The 20,695-nt window shown below is 45.5% G+C and overlaps 2 protein-coding genes across 2 annotated transcripts in view; both read right to left on the bottom strand.

The window, feature by feature from the left end:
• The window catches only part of LOC110525139 (mitogen-activated protein kinase 1), a 67,408-nt gene that overhangs the window by 38,799 nt on the left and 7,914 nt on the right, over positions 1–20,695 (bottom strand). The window lies entirely within an intron of this gene.
• On the bottom strand, positions 1,575–3,014 carry LOC149982708 (uncharacterized; the record flags this gene model as incomplete). Its single annotated transcript, XM_090236836.1, has 1 exon — positions 1,575–3,014. A coding segment is annotated over one exon (1,440 nt), but the record flags the coding sequence as incomplete, so codon positions are not given.

Below are 20,695 nucleotides of genomic sequence, written 5' to 3'. Positions count from 1 at the left end.
GAGAAAGAGAGGAGAGAGAGAAAGACAGGAGAGAGAAAGAGAGGAGAGAGAAAGAGAGGAGAGAGAGAAAGACAGGAGAGAGAGAGAAAGACAGGAGAGAGAGAGAAAGACAGGAGAGAGAGAGAAAGACAGGAGAGAGAGAGAGAAAGACAGGAGAGAGAGAGAGAAAGACAGGGGAGAGAGAGAGAGAAAGACAGGGGAGAGAGAGAAAGACAGGGGAGAGAGAGAGAAGAGAGGGGAGAGAGAGAAAGAGAGGGGAGAGAGAGAAAGAGAGGGGAGAGAGAGAAAGAGAGGGGAGAGAGAGAAAGAGAGGGGAGGGAGAGAAAGGAGAGAGAGAAAGGAGAGAGAGAAAGGAGAGAGAGAAAGAGAGGAGAGAGAGAAAGAGAGGGGAGAGAGAAAGAGAGGGGAGAGAGAAAGAGAGGGGAGAGAGAAAGAGAGGGGAGAGAGAAAGAGAGGGGAGAGAGAAAGAGAGGGGAGAGAGAAAGAGAGGGGAGAGAGAGAAAGAGAGGGGAGAGAGAGAAAGAGAGGGGAGAGAGAAAAGAGAGGAGAGAGAGAAAGAGAGGAGAGGGAGAAAGAGAGGAGAGAGAGAGGAGAGAGAGAAAGACAAAGGAGAGAGAGTAGAGAGAGAAAGACAAAGGAGAGAGAAAGAGATGAGAGAAAAAGAGGAGAGAGAAAGAGAGGGGGGAGAGAAAGAGGAGAGAAAGAGGAGAGAGAGAAAGAGGGGGAGAGAAAGAAAGAGGGGGAGAGAAAGAAAGAGGGGGAGAGAAAGAAAGAGGGGGAGAGAAAGAAAGAGGGGGAGAGAAAGAAAGAGGGGGAGAGAAAGAAAGAGAGGGGAGAGAAAGAAAGAGAGGGGGAGAGAAAGAAAGAGAGGGGGAGAGAAAGAGAGGAGAAAGAGAGGGGGAGAGAAAGAGAGGGGGAGAGAAAGAAAGAGAGGGGGAGAGAAAGAAAGAGAGGGGGAGAGAAAGAGAGGAGAGAGAGAAAGAGAGGAGAGAGAGAAAGAGAGGAGAGAGAGAGGAGAGAGAGAAAGACAAAGGAGAGAGAGTAGAGAGAGAAAGACAAAGGAGAGAGAAAGAGATGAGAGAAAAAGAGGAGAGAGAAAGAGAGGGGGGAGAGAAAGAGGAGAGAAAGAGGAGAGAAAGAAAGAGGGGGAGAGAAAGAAAGAGGGGGAGAGAAAGAAAGAGGGGGAGAGAAAGAAAGAGGGGGAGAGAAAGAAAGAGGGGGAGAGAAAGAAAGAGGGGGAGAGAAAGAAAGAGGGGGAGAGAAAGAAAGAGGGGGAGAGAAAGAAAGAGGGGGAGAGAAAGAAAGAGGGGGAGAGAAAGAAAGAGGGGGAGAGAAAGAAAGAGGGGGAGAGAAAGAAAGAGAGGGGGAGAGAAAGAGAGGAGAAAGAGAGGGGGAGAGAAAGAGAGGAGAGAGAGAAAGAGAGGAGAGAGAGAAAGAGAGGAGAGAGAGAAAGAGAGGAGAGAGAGAAAGAGAGGAGAGAGAAAGAGGGGGAGAGAGAGAAAAAAGAGGGGGAGAGAAAGAAAAAAAGAGGGGGAGAGAAAGAAAGAGGGGGAGAGAAAGAAGGAGGAGGAGAGAAAGAAAGAGGGGGAGAGAAAGAAAGAGGGGGAGAGAAAGAAAGAGGGGGAGAGAAAGAAAGAGGGGGAGAGAAAGAAAGAGGGGGAGAGAGAGAAAGAGGGGGAGAGAAAGAAAGAGGGGGAGAGAGAGAAAGAGGGGGAGAGAGAGAAAGAGAGGGAGAGAGAGAAAGAGAGGAGAGAGAAAGAGAGGAGAGAGAAAGAGAGGAGAGAGAAAGACAGGAGAGAGAGAAAGACAGGAGAGAGAGAAAGACAGGAGAGAGAGAGAAAGACAGGAGAGAGAGAGAAAGACAGGAGAGAGAGAGAAAGACAGGAGAGAGAGAGAGAGAAAGACAGGAGAGAGAGAGAGAAAGACAGGAGAGAGAGAGAAAGACAGGAGAGAGAGAGAAAGACAGGAGAGAGAGAGAGAAAGACAGGGGAGAGAGAGAGAGAAAGACAGGGGAGAGAGAGAAAGACAGGGGAGAGAGAGAAAGAGAGGGGAGAGAGAGAAAGAGAGGGGAGAGAGAGAAAGAGAGGGGAGAGAGAGAAAGAGAGGAGAGAGAGGGGGAGAGAAAATAGAGGAGAGCGAGAAAGAGAGGAGAGAGAAAGAGAGGAGAGAGAGAAAGAAAGAGGGGGGGAGAAAGAAAGAGGGGGAGAGAAAGAAAGAGGGGGAGAGAAAGAAAGAGAGGGGGAGAGAAAGAAAGAGAGGGGGAGAGAAAGAAAGAGAGGAGAGAGAAAGAGAGAGAAATACAGGAGAGAGAAAGACAGGAGAGAGAGAAAGACAGGAGAGAGAGAAAGACAGGAGAGAGAGAAAGACAGGAGAGAGAGAGAAAGACAGGAGAGAGAGAGAAAGACAGGAGAGAGAGAAAAAGACAGGAGAGAGAGAAAAAGAGAGGGGAGAGAGAAAGAGAGGGGAGAAAGAGAGGGGAGAAAGAGAGGGGAGAAAGAGAGGGGAGAAAGAGAGGGGAGAAAGAGAGGGGAGAAAGAGAGGGGAGAAAGGGGAGAGAGAAAGAGAGGGGAGAGAGAAAGAGAGGGGAGAGAGAAAGAGAGGGGAGAGAGAAAGAGAGGAGAGAGAGAAAGAGAGGAGAGAGAGAAAGAGAGGAGAGAGAGGGGGGAGAGAAAAGAGAGGAGAGCGAGAAAGAGAGGAGAGCGAGAAACAGAGGAGAGAGAGAAAGAGAGGAGAGAGAGAAAGAGAGGAGAGAGAGAAAGAGAGGAGAGAGAGGGGGGAGAGAAAAGAGAGGAGAGCGAGAAAGAGAGGAGAGCGAGAAAGAGAGGAGAGCGAGAAAGAGGAGAGCGAGAAAGAGGAGAGCGAGAAAGAGGAGAGCGAGAAAGAGGAGAGCGAGAAAGAGGAGAGCGAGAAAGAGGAGAGCGAGAAAGAGAGGGGGGGAGAAAGAGGGGGGGAGAAAGAGAGGAGAGAGAGGAGAGAAAGAGGGGGGAGAGAAAGAGAGGTGGGGAGAAAGAGAGAAAATGTTAACATATGTTTCCCAGTGCGAATAAAGCCCTGAAATTGAAAGTAAATTGAATTGAAAGCGAGGAGAGAGATGAGAAAGAGGACAGAGAGAAAGGAAGAGGTGGTAGTGTTTCCATGGAAACAGAGTGCAAGGCCTTAGATATTGCAGCCAGTGTGGTGGATTATGCAACAGGCCATTGCTATGACGATGTGGAAGGGGGAGGAGGGGAGAAAGCTAAACCCTGCCAGCAGGTTTAGCATAGCATCCCCCATACACAGTTAAATCATCTGTGCGACTATAGCAGGGAATTGGATTGATTGGGTCTATTAAAAATGTTCCTACCGTCACATCTTAGTCGATATGACACCTATGTCGATGAAAATTCCCAAATCAACACAACACTCCCCACCTCTAGTCATGATCCGTATGGCCATGACAGAGAATCACTATACCAGATTTAATTTATTTTATAAGGTACAGTTAGCATTAGGGTCATCAGAGGTGATTAATTTCCTGATTTTACTTATGCAGGAAAATAAAGGCATGTGATGTATCAGAAATTATGTAATGGAATTATAGTCAACCTAAAATATTGTAAGTATAAATACTGTTTATACAAACCTGTATAAATAGTCGCCAAAATATTTGTAAACATAATGTTTTCTTAGAAATCTGTGAGTGTCGTTATATGATACAATATCAGTACCTGTTGCATTTCCAACCTGTCTAAGTCCCATCATCAACTGATGTCAGCCAGTGTATGGCTGTGGATGGACAGCATTGTTTGAATATTGGCAGTTAATTTAAAAAATGTATGGACTTATTTCTCAAAAAATGTCTGGCTAGCTAGCTAACACATTCAGTGCACATAAATTCTTCACATTCATTGTTTTACACAATATTTTACCACAGCATTGGAAAACCATGGTTGACCAACTCCCTGACCACAATGGCTGACTTTTGGACCGTCATAAGAAGGTTCATGGCCATTCTAGTATTCTACTTCTATAGAACCTAAGACGATCATTTTTTTGTAGTGTTTCTGACAAGGCGAACATCTTTTCAGCTGAATCTCAGAGTTCAAAAACCAGGACAAACAACTTGTCAGCTAGCAAGCCAACACCAGTAGATGAGAAGCAAGCCAACACCAGTAGATGAGAAGCAAGCCAACACCAGTAGATGAGAAGCAAGCCAACACCAGTAGATGAGAAGCAAGCCAACACCAGTAGATGAGAAGCAAGCCAACACCAGTAGATGAGAAGCAAGCCAACACCAGTAGATGAGAAGCAAGCCAACACCAGTAGATGAGAAGCAAGCCAACACCAGTAGATGAGAAGCAAGCCAACACCAGTAGATGAGAAGCAAGCCAACACCAGTAGATGAGAAGCAAGCCAACACCAGTAGATGAGAAGCAAGCCAACACCAGTAGATGAGAAGCAAGCCAACACCAGTAGATGAGAAGCAAGCCAACACCAGTAGATGAGAAGCAAGCTACAAGCAAAGGAAGTTAGTGAGCAAGGTATATTTTGCTATGAAAGGTTTTTCATGTCATCTGTGGAAACTAAATCAGAGCACAAACAAATAAGCAAGCGAATGTCCTTGGCTGCCATTATAGCCAGTTCGTTTGCGCAGAAATTCTAGCTATCAGAAAACGTCTCAGGGAAGCTCAGCTGTGTGCTCGTCGTCCTCACCAGGGTCTTGACCTGACTGCAGTTCGGCGTCGTAACCGACTTCAGTGGGAAAATGCTCACCTTCGATGGCCTCTGGCACGCTGGAGTAGTGTGCTCTTCATGGATGCATCCCGGTTTCAACTGTACCGGGGAGATGGCAGACAGCGTGTATGGTATCGTGTGGGCGAGCAGTTTGCTGATGTCAACGTTGTGAACAGAGTGCCCCATGGTGGGGTTATAGTATGGGCAGGCATAAGCTACGGACAATGAACACAATTGCATTTATCAATGGCAATTTGAATGCACAGAGATACTGTGAAGAGAACCTGAGGCCCATTGTTGTGCCATTCATCTGCTGCCCTCACCTCATGTTTCAGCATGATAATGCACGGCCCCATGTAGCAAGGATCTGTACACAATTCCTGGAAGCTTAAAATGTCACCGTTCCTCCGTGGTCTGCATACTCAGACATGTCACCCATTGAGCATGTTTGGGATGCTCTGGATCAACGTGTACGACAGCCTGTTCCAGTTCCCACCAACATCCAGAAACTTCCACAGCCATTGAAGAGGAGTGGGACAACATTCCACAGGCCACAATCACCAACCTAATCAACTCTATGTGAAGGAGATGTGTCACGCTGCATGAGACAAAATGGTGATCACACCAGATACTGACTGGTTTTCTGATCCACACCCCTACCGTTTTAAGGTATCTGTGATCAACAGATGCATATCTGTATTCCTAGTCATGTGAAATCCATAGATTAAACCTATATGAACTGTAACACAGTAAAATCTTTGAAATTGTTGCATGTTGCTTTTATATTTTTGCTCGACTAAGAGATACTTGTACACTGGCTACGAATCTCTAAAATGGACAAAACAACGACTATTGTCGCTTTTTGCCCATATTTCAAGTGGAGGCCTTAAGGGAATATACGAGCACACTTGTTCAGCAGGCGCCAGCCGAACTGAAGCATGGTGACGCCTTAACTCCGTTGCCGGAGAGGAAGGAAACTGCATCAGGGATTTCACCATGAGGCCAATGGTGACTTAAAAACAGTTGAATGGCTGTGATGGGAGAAAACTGAGGATGGATCAACAACATTGTCGTTACTCCACAATACTAACCTAAATGACAGAGTGAAAAGGAATCCTGTACAGAATAAAAAATATTGCAAAACAAGCATCCTGTTGGCAACAAGGCACTACTGTAATATGTGGCAAAGCAATTCACTTTCTGTCCCGAATACATTCGTTTATGTTTGGGACCAATACAACACATTACTGAGTACCATTCGCCATTATTTCAAGTCCTGTGGTGGCTGCAACATGGACGCAGCGGTCTAAGGCACTGCATCTCAGTGCAAAAGGCGTCACTATCCAGGCTGTATCACATCCGGCTGTGATTGGGAGTCCCATAGGGCGGCGCACAATTGGCCCAGCGTCGTCTGGGTTTGGCTGGTGTAGGCAGTCGTTGTAAATAATAATTTGTTCTTAACTAGTTATTTAGTTATATAAGTATTAACTTAAGGGGGCTGAATAATTTTGCACGCCCAATTTTTCAGTTTTTGATTTGTTAAAAAAGTTTGAAATATCCAATAAATGTCGTTCCACTTCATGATTGTGTCCCACTTGTTGTTGATTCTTCACAAAAAAATACAGTTTTATATCTTTATGTTTGAAGCCTGAAATGTGGCAAAAGGTCGCAAAGTTCAAGGGGGCCGAATACTTTCGCAAGGCACTGTATATAAAACTATAATTTAAAAGATTTTTAAACATTTAAATCCACTAGATGTTGGAACATTGCTGCAAGGACTTCCTATCATTCAGAGAGGATAGACCATTTTTAAGTGCTTCAGCACTCTGTGATCCCGTTCTGTGAGCTTGTGTGGCCTACAACTTCGTCTTATGCTCCTAAACGTTTCCACTTCACAATAACAGCACTTACAGTTGACCAGGGCAGCTCTATCAGGGCAGACATTTGACACACTGACTTGTTGGAAAAGTGGCATCCTATGACGGTGCCACGTTGAAAGTGACTGATCTCTTCTGTAAGGCCATTCTACTGACAATGTTTGTCTAAGGAGATCGCATGATTTTATACACCAGTCAGCAACGGGTGTGGCTGAAAGGGTGTCCACATACTTTTGGTGACGTACATTACTTTGTGACAAGACAACTGCTTTAGTAAAAATGGTTTCCTAGGACACATTTGAGTGATTGCTTGTTCCATTTAATTCTGTGGTTACCACAATCAGCTCTCTCTGGCTGAGACTGGGAGTGAAAACCTTGACACACACACACACACACACACACACACAGGGTCCTGCGGTTCACTTGTCAATACCCTCATTAACCCTACTACATCGAAGCACACAGAATAGACCACACCAGAGAGTCAGTGGTTTAATTAAGAACTAAGGCCTGGACACTGCCCTTAGCTGTGGTATATTGACCATATATCACAAACCCCCGAGGTGCCTCAACCAACGAAATTAGAGCAGTTAAAATAAATATTTTGTCAAACCCGTGAATGTCAGCCAATCAGCATTCAGGTTTGAAATCACCCTGTTTATAAAATAAAATAAAAAGCAGTTACAGCTGGATTAAAGCCCCACGTTAAACCCTTCTCTACTGGCAGTTACAGCTGGATTAAAGCCCCACATTAAACCCTTCTCTACTGGCAGTTACAGCTGGATTAAAGCCCCACGTTAAACCCTTCTCTACTGGCAGTTACAGCTGGATTAAAGCCCCACATTAAACCCTTCCCTACTAGCAGTTACAGCTGGATTAAAGCCCCACATTAAACCCTTCTCTACTGGCAGTTACAGCTGGATTAAAGCCCTACATTAAACCCTTCTCTACTGGCAGTTACAGCTGGATTAAAGCCCCACATTAAACCCTTCTCTACTGGCAGTTACAGCTGGATTAAAGCCCCACATTAAACCCTTCTCTACTGGCAGTGACAGCTGGATTAAAGCCCCACATTAAACCCTTCTCTACTAGCAGTTACAGCTGGATTAAAGCCCCACATTAAACCCTTCTCTACTGGCAGTTACAGCTGGATTAAAGCCCCACATTAAACCCTTCTCTACTGGCAGTTACAGCTGGATTAAAGCCCCACATTAAACCCTTGTCTACTGGCAGTGACAGCTGGATTAAAGCCCCACATTAAACCCTTCTCTACTGGCAGTTACAGCTGGATTAAAGCCCCACATTAAACCCTTCTCTACTGGCAGTTACAGCTGGATTAAAGCCCCACATTAAACCCTTCTCTACTGGCAGTTACAGCTGGATTAAAGCCCCACATTAAACCCTTCTCTACTGGCAGTTACAGCTGGATTAAAGCCCCACATTAAACCCTTCTCTACTGGCAGTTACAGCTGGATTAAAGCCCCACATTAAACCCTTCTCTACTGGCAGTTACAGCTGGATTAAAGCCCCACATTAAACCCTTCTCTACTGGCAGTTACAGCTGGATTAAAGCCCCACATTAAACCCTTCTCTACTAGCAGTTACAGCTGGATTAAAGCCCCACATTAAACCCTTCTCTACTGGCAGTTACAGCTGCATTAAAGCCCCACATTAAACCCTTCTCTACTAGCAGTTACAGCTGGATTAAAGCCCCACATTAAACCCTTCTCTACTGGCAGTGACAGCTGGATTAAAGCCCCACATTAAACCCTTCTCTACTGGCAGTTACAGCTGGATTAAAGCCCCACATTAAACCCTTCTCTACTGGCAGTTACAGCTGGATTAAAGCCCCACATTAAACCCTTCTCTATTGGCAGTTACAGCTGGATTAAAGCCCCACATTAAACCCTTCTCTACTGGCAGTTACAGCTGGATTAAAGCCCCACATTATACCCTTCTCTACTGGCAGTTACAGCTGGATTAAAGCCGCACATTAAACCCTTCTCTACTAGCAGTTACAGCTGGATTAAAGCCCCACATTAAACCCTTCTCTACTGGCAGTGACAGCTGGATTAAAGCCCCACATTAAACCCTTCTCTACTGGCAGTTACAGCTGGATTAAAGCCCAACATTAAACCCTTCTCTACTGGCAGTTACAGCTGGATTAAAGCCCCACATTAAACCCTTCTCTACTGGCAGTTACAGCTGGATTAAAGCCCCACATTAAACCCTTCTCTACTGGCAGTTACAGCTGGATTAAAGCCCCACATTAAACCCTTCTCTACTAGCAGTTACAGCTGGATTAAAGCCCCACATTAAACCCTTCTCTACTGGCAGTGACAGCTGGATTAAAGCCCCACAAACCCTTCTCTACTGGCAGTGACAGCTGGATTAAAGCCCCACATTAAACCCTTCTCTACTGGCAGTGACAGCTGGATTAAAGCCCCACATTAAACCCTTATCTACTAGCAGTGACAGCTGGATTAAAGCCCCACATTAAACCCTTCTCTACTGGCAGTGACAGCTGGATTAAAGCCCCACATTAAACCCTTATCTACTAGCAGTGACAGCTGGATTAAAGCCCCACATTAAACCCTTCTCTACTAGCAGTGACAGCTGGATTAAAGCCCCACATTAAACCCTTCTCTACTCGCAGTTACAGCTGGATTAAAGCCCCACATTAAACCCTTCTCTACTAGCAGTGACAGCTGGATTAAAGCACCACATTAAACCCTTCTCTACTGGCAGTGACAGCTGGATTAAAGCCCCACATTAAACCCTTCTCTACTAGCAGTTACAGCTGGATTAAAGCCCCACATTAAACCCTTCTCTACTGGCAGTTACAGCTGGATTAAAGCCCCACATTAAACCCTTCTCTACTGGCAGTTACAGCTGGATTAAAGCCCCACATTAAACCCTTCTCTACTAGCAGTTACAGCTGGATTAAAGCCCCACATTAAACCCTTCTCTACTGGCAGTGACAGCTGGATGAAAGCCCCACATTAAACCCTTCTCTACTGGCAGTTACAGCTGGATTAAAGCCCCACATTAAACCCTTCTCTACTGGCAGTTACAGCTGGATTAAAGCCCCACATTAAACCCTTCTCTACTAGCAGTTACAGCTGGATTAAAGCCCCACATTAAACCCTTCTCTACTGGCAGTGACAGCTGGATTAAAGCCCCACATTAAACCCTTATCTACTAGCAGTGACAGCTGGATTAAAGCCCCACATTAAACCCTTCTCTACTAGCAGTGACAGCTGGATTAAAGCCCCACATTAAACCCTTCTCTACTGGCAGTTACAGCTGGATTAAAGCCCCACATTAAACCCTTCTCTACTAGCAGTGACAGCTGGATTAAAGCACCACATTAAACCCTTCTCTACTGGCAGTGACAGCTGGATTAAAGCCCCACATTAAACCCTTCTCTACTAGCAGTTACAGCTGGATTAAAGCCCCACATTAAACCCTTCTCTACTGGCAGTTACAGCTGGATTAAAGCCCCACATTAAACCCTTCTCTACTGGCAGTTACAGCTGGATTAAAGCCCCACATTAAACCCTTCTCTACTAGCAGTTACAGCTGGATTAAAGCCCCACATTAAACCCTTCTCTACTGGCAGTGACAGCTGGATGAAAGCCCCACATTAAACCCTTCTCTACTGGCAGTTACAGCTGGATTAAAGCCCCACATTAAACCCTTCTCTACTGGCAGTTACAGCTGGATTAAAGCCCCACATTAAACCCTTCTCTACTAGCAGTGACAGCTGGATTAAAGCCCCACATTAAACCCTTCTCTACTGGCAGTGACAGCTGGATTAAAGCCCCACATTAAACCCTTATCTACTAGCAGTGACAGCTGGATTAAAGCCCCACATTAAACCCTTCTCTACTAGCAGTGACAGCTGGATTAAAGCCCCACATTAAACCCTTCTCTACTGGCAGTTACAGCTGGATTAAAGCCCCATATTAAACCCTTCTCTACTAGCAGTGACAGCTGGATTAAAGCCCCACATTAAACCCTTCTCTACTGGCAGTGACAGCTGGATTAAAGCCCCACATTAAACCCTTCTCTACTAGCAGTTACAGCTGGATTAAAACCCCACATTAAACCCTTCTCTACTGGCAGTGATAGCTGGATTAAAGCCCCACATTAAACCCTTCTCTACTAGCAGTTACAGCTGGATTAAAGCCCCACATTAAACCCTTCTCTACTGGCAGTTACAGCTGGATTAAAGCCCCACATTAAACCCTTCTCTACTGGCAGTTACAGCTGGATTAAAGCCCCACATTAAACCCTTCTCTACTGGCAGTGACAGCTGGATTAAAGCCCCACATTAAACCCTTCTCTAATAGCAGTTACAGCTGGATTAAAGCCCCACATTAAACCCTTCTCTACTGGCAGTTACAGCTGGATTAAAGCCCCACATTAAACCCTTCTCTACTGGCAGTTACAGCTGGATTAAAGCCCCACATTAAACCCTTCTCTACTAGCAGTGACAGCTGGATTAAAGCACCACATTAAACCCTTCTCTACTGGCAGTGACAGCTGGATTAAAGCCCCACATTAAACCCTTCTCTACTAGCAGTTACAGCTGGATTAAAGCCCCACATTAAACCCTTCTCTACTGGCAGTTACAGCTGGATTAAAGCCCCACATTAAACCCTTCTCTACTGGCAGTTACAGCTGGATTAAAGCCCCACATTAAACCCTTCTCTACTAGCAGTTACAGCTGGATTAAAGCCCCACATTAAACCCTTCTCTACTGGCAGTGACAGCTGGATGAAAGCCCCACATTAAACCCTTCTCTACTGGCAGTTACAGCTGGATTAAAGCCCCACATTAAACCCTTCTCTACTGGCAGTTACAGCTGGATTAAAGCCCCACATTAAACCCTTCTCTACTAGCAGTTACAGCTGGATTAAAGCCCCACATTAAACCCTTCTCTACTGGCAGTGACAGCTGGATGAAAGCCCCACATTAAACCCTTCTCTACTGGCAGTTACAGCTGGATTAAAGCCCCACATTAAACCCTTCTCTACTGGCAGTTACAGCTGGATTAAAGCCCCACATTAAACCCTTCTCTACTAGCAGTGACAGCTGGATTAAAGCCCCACATTAAACCCTTCTCTACTGGCAGTGACAGCTGGATTAAAGCCCCACATTAAACCCTTATCTACTAGCAGTGACAGCTGGATTAAAGCCCCACATTAAACCCTTCTCTACTAGCAGTGACAGCTGGATTAAAGCCCCACATTAAACCCTTCTCTACTGGCAGTTACAGCTGGATTAAAGCCCCATATTAAACCCTTCTCTACTAGCAGTGACAGCTGGATTAAAGCCCCACATTAAACCCTTCTCTAATAGCAGTTACAGCTGGATTAAAGCCCCACATTAAACCCTTCTCTACTGGCAGTTACAGCTGGATTAAAGCCCCACATTAAACCCTTCTCTACTGGCAGTGACAGCTGGATTAAAGCCCCACATTAAACCCTTCCCTACTAGCAGTTACAGCTGGATTAAAGCCCCACATTAAACCCATCTCTACTGGCAGTTACAGCTGGATTAAAGCCCCACATTAAACCCTTCTCTACTGGCAGTTATGAATCGATTAAAGCCCCACATTAAACCCTTCTCTACTGGCAGTGACAGCTGGATTAAAGCCCCACATTAAACCCTTCTCTACTGGCAGTGACAGCTGGATTAAAGCCCCACATTAAACCCTTCTCTACTGGCAGTGACAGCTGGATTAAAGCCCCACATTAAACCCTTCTCTACTAGCAGTTACAGCTGGATTAAAGCCCCACATTAAACCCTTCTCTAATAGCAGTTACAGCTGGATTAAAGCCCCACATTAAACCCTTCTCTACTAGCAGTTACAGCTGGATTAAAGCCCCACATTAAACACTTCTCTACTGGCAGTTAGAGCTGGATTAAAGCCCCACATTAAACCCTTCTCTACTGGCAGTGACAGCTGGATTAAAGCCCCACATTAAACCCTTCTCTACTAGCAGTTACAGCTGGATTAAAGCCCCACATTAAACCCTTCTCTACTGGCAGTTACAGCTGGATTAAAGCACCACATTAAACCCTTCTCTACTGGCAGTTACAGCTGGATTAAAGCCCCACATTAAACCCTTTTCTACTGGCAGTTACAGCTGGATTAAAGCCCCACATTAAACCCTTCTCTACTGGCAGTTACAGCTGGATTAAAGCCCCACATTAAACCCTTCTCTACTGGCAGTGACAGCTGGAATAAAGCCCCACATTAAACCCTTCCCTACTAGCAGTTACAGCTGGATTAAAGCCCCACATTAAACCCTTCTCTACTGGCAGTTACAGCTGGATTAAAGCCCCACATTAAACCCTTCTCTACTGGCAGTTATGAATCGATTAAAGCCCCACATTAAACCCTTCTCTACTGGCAGTGACAGCTGGATTAAAGCCCCACATTAAACCCTTCTCTACTGGCAGTGACAGCTGGATTAAAGCCCCACATTAAACCCTTCTCTACTGGCAGTGACAGCTGGATTAAAGCCCCACATTAAACCCTTCTCTACTGGCAGTTACAGCTGGATTAAAGCCCCACATTAAACCCTTCTCTAATAGCAGTTACAGCTGGATTAAAGCCCCACATTAAACCCTTCTCTACTAGCAGTTACAGCTGGATTAAAGCCCCACATTAAACCCTTCTCTACTGGCAGTTACAGCTGGATTAAAGCCCCACATTAAACCCTTCTCTACTGGCAGTTATGAATCGATTAAAGCCCCACATTAAACCCTTCTCTACTGGCAGTGACAGCTGGATTAAAGCCCCACATTAAACCCTTCTCTACTGGCAGTGACAGCTGGATTAAAGCCCCACATTAAACCCTTCTCTACTGGCAGTGACAGCTGGATTAAAGCCCCACATTAAACCCTTCTCTACTGGCAGTTACAGCTGGATTAAAGCCCCACATTAAACCCTTCTCTAATAGCAGTTACAGCTGGATTAAAGCCCCACATTAAACCCTTCTCTACTAGCAGTTACAGCTGGATTAAAGCCCCACATTAAACACTTCTCTACTGGCAGTTAGAGCTGGATTAAAGCCCCACATTAAACCCTTCTCTACTGGCAGTGACAGCTGGATTAAAGCCCCACATTAAACCCTTCTCTACTGGCAGTGACAGCTGGATTAAAGCCCCACATTAAACCCTTCTCTAATAGCAGTTACAGCTGGATTAAAGCACCACATTAAACCCTTCTCTACTGGCAGTTACAGCTGGATTAAAGCCCCACATTAAACCCTTTTCTACTGGCAGTTACAGCTGGATTAAAGCCCCACATTAAACCCTTCTCTACTGGCAGTTATGAATGGATTAAAGCCCCACATTAAACCCTTCTCTACTGGCAGTTACAGCTGGATTAAAGCACCACATTAAACCCTTCTCTACTGGCAGTTACAGCTGGATTAAAGCCCCACATTAAACCCTTCTCTACTGGCAGTTATGAATGGATTAAAGCCCCACATTAAACCCTTCTCTACTGGCAGTGACAGCTGGATTAAAGCCCCACATTAAACCCTTCTCTACTGGCAGTGACAGCTGGATTAAAGCCCCACATTAAACCCTTCTCTACTGGTAGTTACAGCTGGATTAAAGCCCCACATTAAACCCTTCTCTACTGGCAGTGACAGCTGGATTAAAGCCCCACATTAAACCCTTCTCTACTGGCAGTTACAGCTGGATTAAAGCCCCACATTAAACCCTTCTCTACTGGCAGTTACAGCTGGATTAAAGCCCCACATTAAACCCTTCTCTACTGGCAGTGACAGCTGGATTAAAGCCCCACATTAAACCCTTCTCTACTGGCAGTTATGCATGGATTAAAGCCCCACATTAAACCCTTCTCTACTGGCAGTTACAGCTGGATTAAAGCCCCACATTAAACCCTTCTCTAATAGCAGTTACAGCTGGATTAAAGCCCCACATTAAACCCTTCTCTACTGGCAGTTACAGCTGGATTAAAGCCCCACATTAAACCCTTCTCTAATAGCACTTACAGCTGGATTAAAGCCCCACATTAAACCCTTCTCTACTGGCAGTTATGAATGGATTAAAGCCCCACATTAAACCCTTCTCTACTGGCAGTTACAGCTGGATTAAAGCCCCACATTAAACCCTTCTCTAATAGCAGTTACAGCTGGATTAAAGCCCCACATTAAACCCTTCTCTACTGGCAGTTACAGCTGGATTAAAGCCCCACATTAAACCCTTCTCTAATAGCAGTTACAGCTGGATTAAAGCCCCACATTAAACCCTTCTCTACTGGCAGTGACAGCTGGATTAAAGCCCCACATTAAACCCTTCTCTACTGGCAGTTATGAATGGATTAAAGCCCCACATTAAACCCTTCTCTACTGGCAGTTACAGCTGGATTAAAGCCCCACATTAAACCCTTCTCTACTGGCAGTGACAGCTGGATTAAAGCCCCACATTAAACCCTTCTCTACTGGCAGTTATGAATGGATTAAAGCCCCACATTAAACCCTTCTCTTAAAATGACAACAGTGTTGGGTTTGTCGTGTTTGTAGATGTCAGTGGTAGAGTGGTTGGTTGCTGTAGAGTTGAGGTGTTACGAAGTTGGGCTCATGGTAACGGCAGTCTGACAGGGCCAGCAGAAATATAGGTGCCATGATGGGAAACATTTTGACACTCATCACTACAGTCGTCAGGGGTTAGAGGTCAGGGAGTGAGGGGTCAAGCAAACACCTCTACCAACTGGTCCTACAGGTCAAAACACACAGCCTTGCTCCGCCTCTAACGGCGCGAGCGCCGTTCCGCCTCCGCAACTTACCACCTTTTTTTTGCCACGTAAAATGTTATGCAACAAAAACGAGAGATTCTTATTGGACAAATTCAGGTAGGTCCCTCCCTCCCGGTTTGGTTTCTAGTGACTACACCCTGATTGGTTGGTGTTGAGGTGTCAGCCACAACAACTTCCTCTTGTCCTGACCTGACTACAGGGATAATATGATCTCATTCCGAGACATTGAACAGCTAATCCATAAACTCTATTATCAGATTAAGGGACAGTTTATACCTTGTATTGACTCACTGGGACTGTATTGGCTGGATCCCAGACCTGCCTCATCCAACCAGGACAGAGATGACCAGTGAGACTTTATGAACTCAACTGACATGAAGCCATGTTATCGAAGGGGACAAGAGGTGGCTGACTGTCCACAGGAAGCTCTCACTGATACAGCTCACACACTGGAACACACCAGGGATCTAGGCTACATTCCAGCCTCCTTACGTCATCGCAGGACAGACAGACACATACACACACACACACACACTTGTACAAACACGCTCGGACAAACACACACTCCTGGGTTCTACCCAAAGAATGTACGCGGGGCGCTGCGACACCTTGTGGAATTGGCTGCCCCACTATGGAAACATTTTTCAGAGCTATCGCCAACACCTCTGAAAAACATCAAACCCAAAAATGCCATGCATTTCTAGTATAAATTACAACTGTACATATGATTCCATATGATCCAGATAAACTAACTCTACAAGAGACATGGATCTAGTCCCAGTGAGCCGTGGTATCAGCTGAAACTTGGGCTAAATTGAGCATGTGTGATTTAAATTCACACAGCCAGAGAGTTGTCACAGTGCTCCCTCCATGTAAATATTAACACAGCCAGAGTCTAGTCACAGTGCTCCCTCCATGTAAATATTAACACAGCCAGAGTCTAGTCACAGTGCTCCCTCCATGTAAATATTAACACAGCCAGAGTCTAGTCACAGTGCTCCCTCCATATAAATATTAACACAGCCAGAGTCTAGTCACAGTGCTCCCTTCATGTAAATATTAACACAGCCAGAGTCTAGTCAGTGCTCCCTCCATGTAAATATTAACACAGCCAGAATATAGTCAGTGCTCCCTCCATATAAATATTAACACAGCCAGAGTCTAGTCAGTGCTCCCTCCATGTAAATATTAACACAGCCAGAGTCTAGTCAGTGCTCCCTCCATGTAAATATTAACAAAGCCAGAGTATAGTCACAGTGCTCCCTCCATGTAAATATTAACACAGCCAGAGTCTAGTCACAGTGCTCCCTCCATGTAAATATTAACACAGCCAGCGTCTAGTCACAGTGCTCCCTCCATGTAAATATTAACACAGCCAGCCAGAGTCTAGTCACAGTGCTCCCTCCATGTAAATAGTAACACAGCCAGAGTCTAGTCACAGTGCTCCCTCCATGTAAATATTAACACAGCCAGAGTCTAGTCACAGTGCTCCCTCCATGTAAATATTAACACAGCCATAGTCTAGTCACAGTGCTCCCTCCATGTAAATATTAACACAGCCAGAGTCTAGTCACAGTGCTCCCTCCATATAAATATTAACACAGCCAGAATCTAGTCACAGGGCTCCCTTCATGTAAATATTAACACAGCCAGAGTCTAGTCACAGTGCTCCCTCCATATAAATATTAATACAGCCAGCCAGAGTATAGTTGGTTGAACAATGACCATTATGCGAGATGCAGTATTCAAAAGCCCACTGCTGTCTGGGGGCCCACTGCTGTCTGGGGGCCCACTGCTGTCTGGGGGCCCACTGCTGTCTGGGGGCCCACTGCTGTCTGGGGGCCCACTGCTGTCTGGGGGCCCACTGCTGTCTGGGGGCCCACTGCTGTCTGGGGGCCCACTGCTGTCTGGGGGCCCACTGCTGCCTGGGGGCCCACTGCTGTCTGGGGGCCCACTGCTGTCTGGGGGCCCACTGCTGTCTAAAGAGGTATCTGCACCATGAGGTCATTATTACTGACAAACACACGCTCTAGTCTACAGAGGTATCTGCACCATGAGGTCATTATTACTGACAAACACACATGCTCTAGTCTACTTATTCCACCTGTAGCCTAATAAACAGGGCTAACTTATTCCACCTGTAGCCTAATAAACTGTCCTAACTTATTCCACATGTAGCCTAATAAACAGTCCTAACTTATTCCACCTGTAGCCTAATAAACAGTCCTAACTTATTCCACCTGTAGCCTAATAAACTGTCCTAACTTATTCCACCTGTAGCCTAATAAACTGTCCTAACTTATTCCACATGTAGCCTAATAAACTGTCCTAACTTATTCCACCTGTAGCCTAATAAACTGTCCTAACTTATTCCACCTGTAGCCTAATAAACTGTCCTAACTTATTCCACCTGTAGCCTAATAAACAGTCCTAACTTATTCCACCTGTAGCCTAATAAACTGTCCTAACTTATTCCACCTGTAGCCTAATAAACAGTCCTAACTTATTCCACCTGTAGCCTAATAAACAGTCCTAACTTATTCCACCTGTAGCCTAATAAACTGCATGGTTTGACCATACACTGTAGTGTGAGGACTAAACATGTCCCTGCGTGACTCCAAGCCTACTTACTTCCACCGACGTTTCTAGTTCACCAAAAAAAATCTGTTTCCATCAGGCCTGTCATGACATTTTCTATCCGACATGTACCTTACTCACCTAAAAAAGTTGGATGGAAACCTGGTTTATTAGACAGAGACCCAGACAGTACGGGTAACAGAGACCCAGACAGCTAGACAGTACGGGTCACATGATAAAGTGGACTCACTCTGTGTGCAGTAATAGTGTTGAACATGATTGTTGAATGACTACCTCATCTGTGTACCCCACACATACAATTGTGACTTAAGCATATTTTTACTCCTGTACATATTTAGGCGTGTCATAAAGGGGTTTAAGACTTATTGACCCAAGACATTTCAGCTTTCATTTGTAAAAATTAAAAAATAAAATTAAACTTTGATATTATGGGGTATTGTGCGCAGGCCAGCCTAAACCAGTGTGAATCCTTCCTGAAGACTCTGTACAGACCAATCCTAAACCAGTGTTAATCCTTCCTGAAGACTCTGTACAGACCAGCCTAAACCAGTGTGAATCCTTCCTGAAGACTCTGTACAGACCAGCCTAAACCAGTGTGAATCCTTCCTGAAGACTCTGTACAGACCAGCCTAAACCAGTGTGAATCCTTCCTGAAGACTGTACAGACCAGCCTAAACCAGTGTGAATCCTTCCTGAAGACTGTACAGACCAGCCTAAACCTGTGTGAATCCTTCCTGAAGACTCTGTACAGACCAATCCTAAACCAGTGTGAATCCTTCCTGAAGACTCTGTACAGACCAGCCTAAACCAGTGTGAATCCTTCCTGAAGACTCTGTACAGACCAGCCTAAAGCAGTGTGAATCCTTCCTGAAGACTGTACAGACCAGCCTAAACCAGTGTGAATCCTTCCTGAAGACTCTGTACAGACCAGCCTAAACCAGTGTGAATCCTTCCTGAAGACTCTGTACAGACCAGCCTAAACCAGTGTGAATCCTTCCTGAAGACTCTGTACAGACCAGCCTAAACCAGTGTGAATCCTTCCTGAAGACTGTACAGACCAGCCTAAACCAGTGTGAATCATTCCTGAAGACTCTGTACAGACCAATCCTAAACCAGTGTTAATCCTTCCTGAAGACTCTGTACAGACCAGCCTAAACCAGTGTGAATCCTTCCTGAAGACTCTGTACAGACCAGCCTAAACCAGTGTGAATCCTTCCTGAAGACTCTGTACAGACCAGCCTAAACCAGTGTGAATCCTTCCTGAAGACTGTACAGACCAGCCTAAACCAGTGTGAATCCTTCCTGAAGACTGTACAGACCAGCCTAAACCTGTGTGAATCCTTCCTGAAGACTCTGTACAGACCAATCCTAAACCAGTGTGAATCCTTCCTGAAGACTCTGTACAGACCAGCCTAAACCAGTGTGAATCCTTCCTGAAGACTCTGTACAGACCAGCCTAAAGCAGTGTGAATCCTTCCTGAAGACTGTACAGACCAGCCTAAACCAGTGTGAATCCTTCCTGAAGACTCTGTACAGACCAGCCTAAACCAGTGTGAATCCTTCCTGAAGACTCTGTACAGACCAGCCTAAACCAGTGTGAATCCTTCCTGAAGACTCTGTACAGACCAGCCTAAACCAGTGTGAATCCTTCCTGAAGACTCTGTACAGACCAGCCTAAACCAGTGTGAATCCTTCCTGAAGACTGTACAGACCAGCCTAAACCAGTGTGAATCATTCCTGAAGACTGTACAGACCAGCCTAAACCAGTGTGAATCCTTCCTGAAGACTCTGTACAGACCAATCCTAAACCAGTGTGAATCCTTCCTGAAGACTCTGTACAGACCAGCCTAAACCAGTGTGAATCATTCCTGAAGACTGTACAGACCAGCCTAAACCAGTGTGAATCCTTCCTGAAGACTCTGTACAGACCAATCCTAAACCAGTGTGAATCCTTCCTGAAGACTCTGTACAGACCAGCCTAAACCAGTGTGAATCCTTCCTGAAGACTCTGTACAGACCAATCCTAAACCAGTGTGAATCCTTCCTGAAGACTCTGTACTGACCAGCCTAAACCAGTGTGAATCCTTCCTGAAGACTCTGTACAGACCAATCCTAAACCAGTGTGAATCCTTCCTGAAGACTCTGTACAGACCAGCCTAAACCAGTGTGAATCCTTCCTGAAGACTCTGTACAGACCAGCCTAAACCAGTGTGAATCCTTCCTGAAGACTCTGTACAGACCAGCCTAAAGCAGTGTGAATCCTTCCTGAAGACTGTACAGACCAGCCTAAACCTGTGTGAATCCTTCCTGAAGACTCTGTACAGACCAATCCTAAACCAGTGTGAATCCTTCCTGAAGACTCTGTACAGACCAATCCTAAACCAGTGTGAATCCTTCCTGAAGACTCTGTACAGACCAATCCTAAACCAGTGTGAATCCTTCCTGAAGACTCTGTACAGACCAATCCTAAACCAGTGTGAATCCTTCCTGAAGACTCTGTACAGACCAGCCTAAACCAGTGTGAATCCTTCCTGAAGACTCTGTACAGACCAATCCTAAACCAGTGTGAATCCTTCCTGAAGACTCTGTACAGACCAATCCTAAACCAGTGTGAATCCTTCCTGAAGACTCTGTACAGACCAATCCTAAACCAGTGTGAATCCTTCCTGAAGACTCTGTACAGACCAGCCTAAACCAGTGT

Source organism: Oncorhynchus mykiss, chromosome 6, assembly GCF_057628025.1.
Source record: "Oncorhynchus mykiss isolate SJ-2025 chromosome 6, ASM5762802v1, whole genome shotgun sequence".
NCBI classification, from domain to species: domain Eukaryota; kingdom Metazoa; phylum Chordata; class Actinopteri; order Salmoniformes; family Salmonidae; genus Oncorhynchus; species Oncorhynchus mykiss.
Note: the sequence above shows the minus strand (reverse complement) of the source record. Positions and strands in the feature narration are given on the sequence as shown.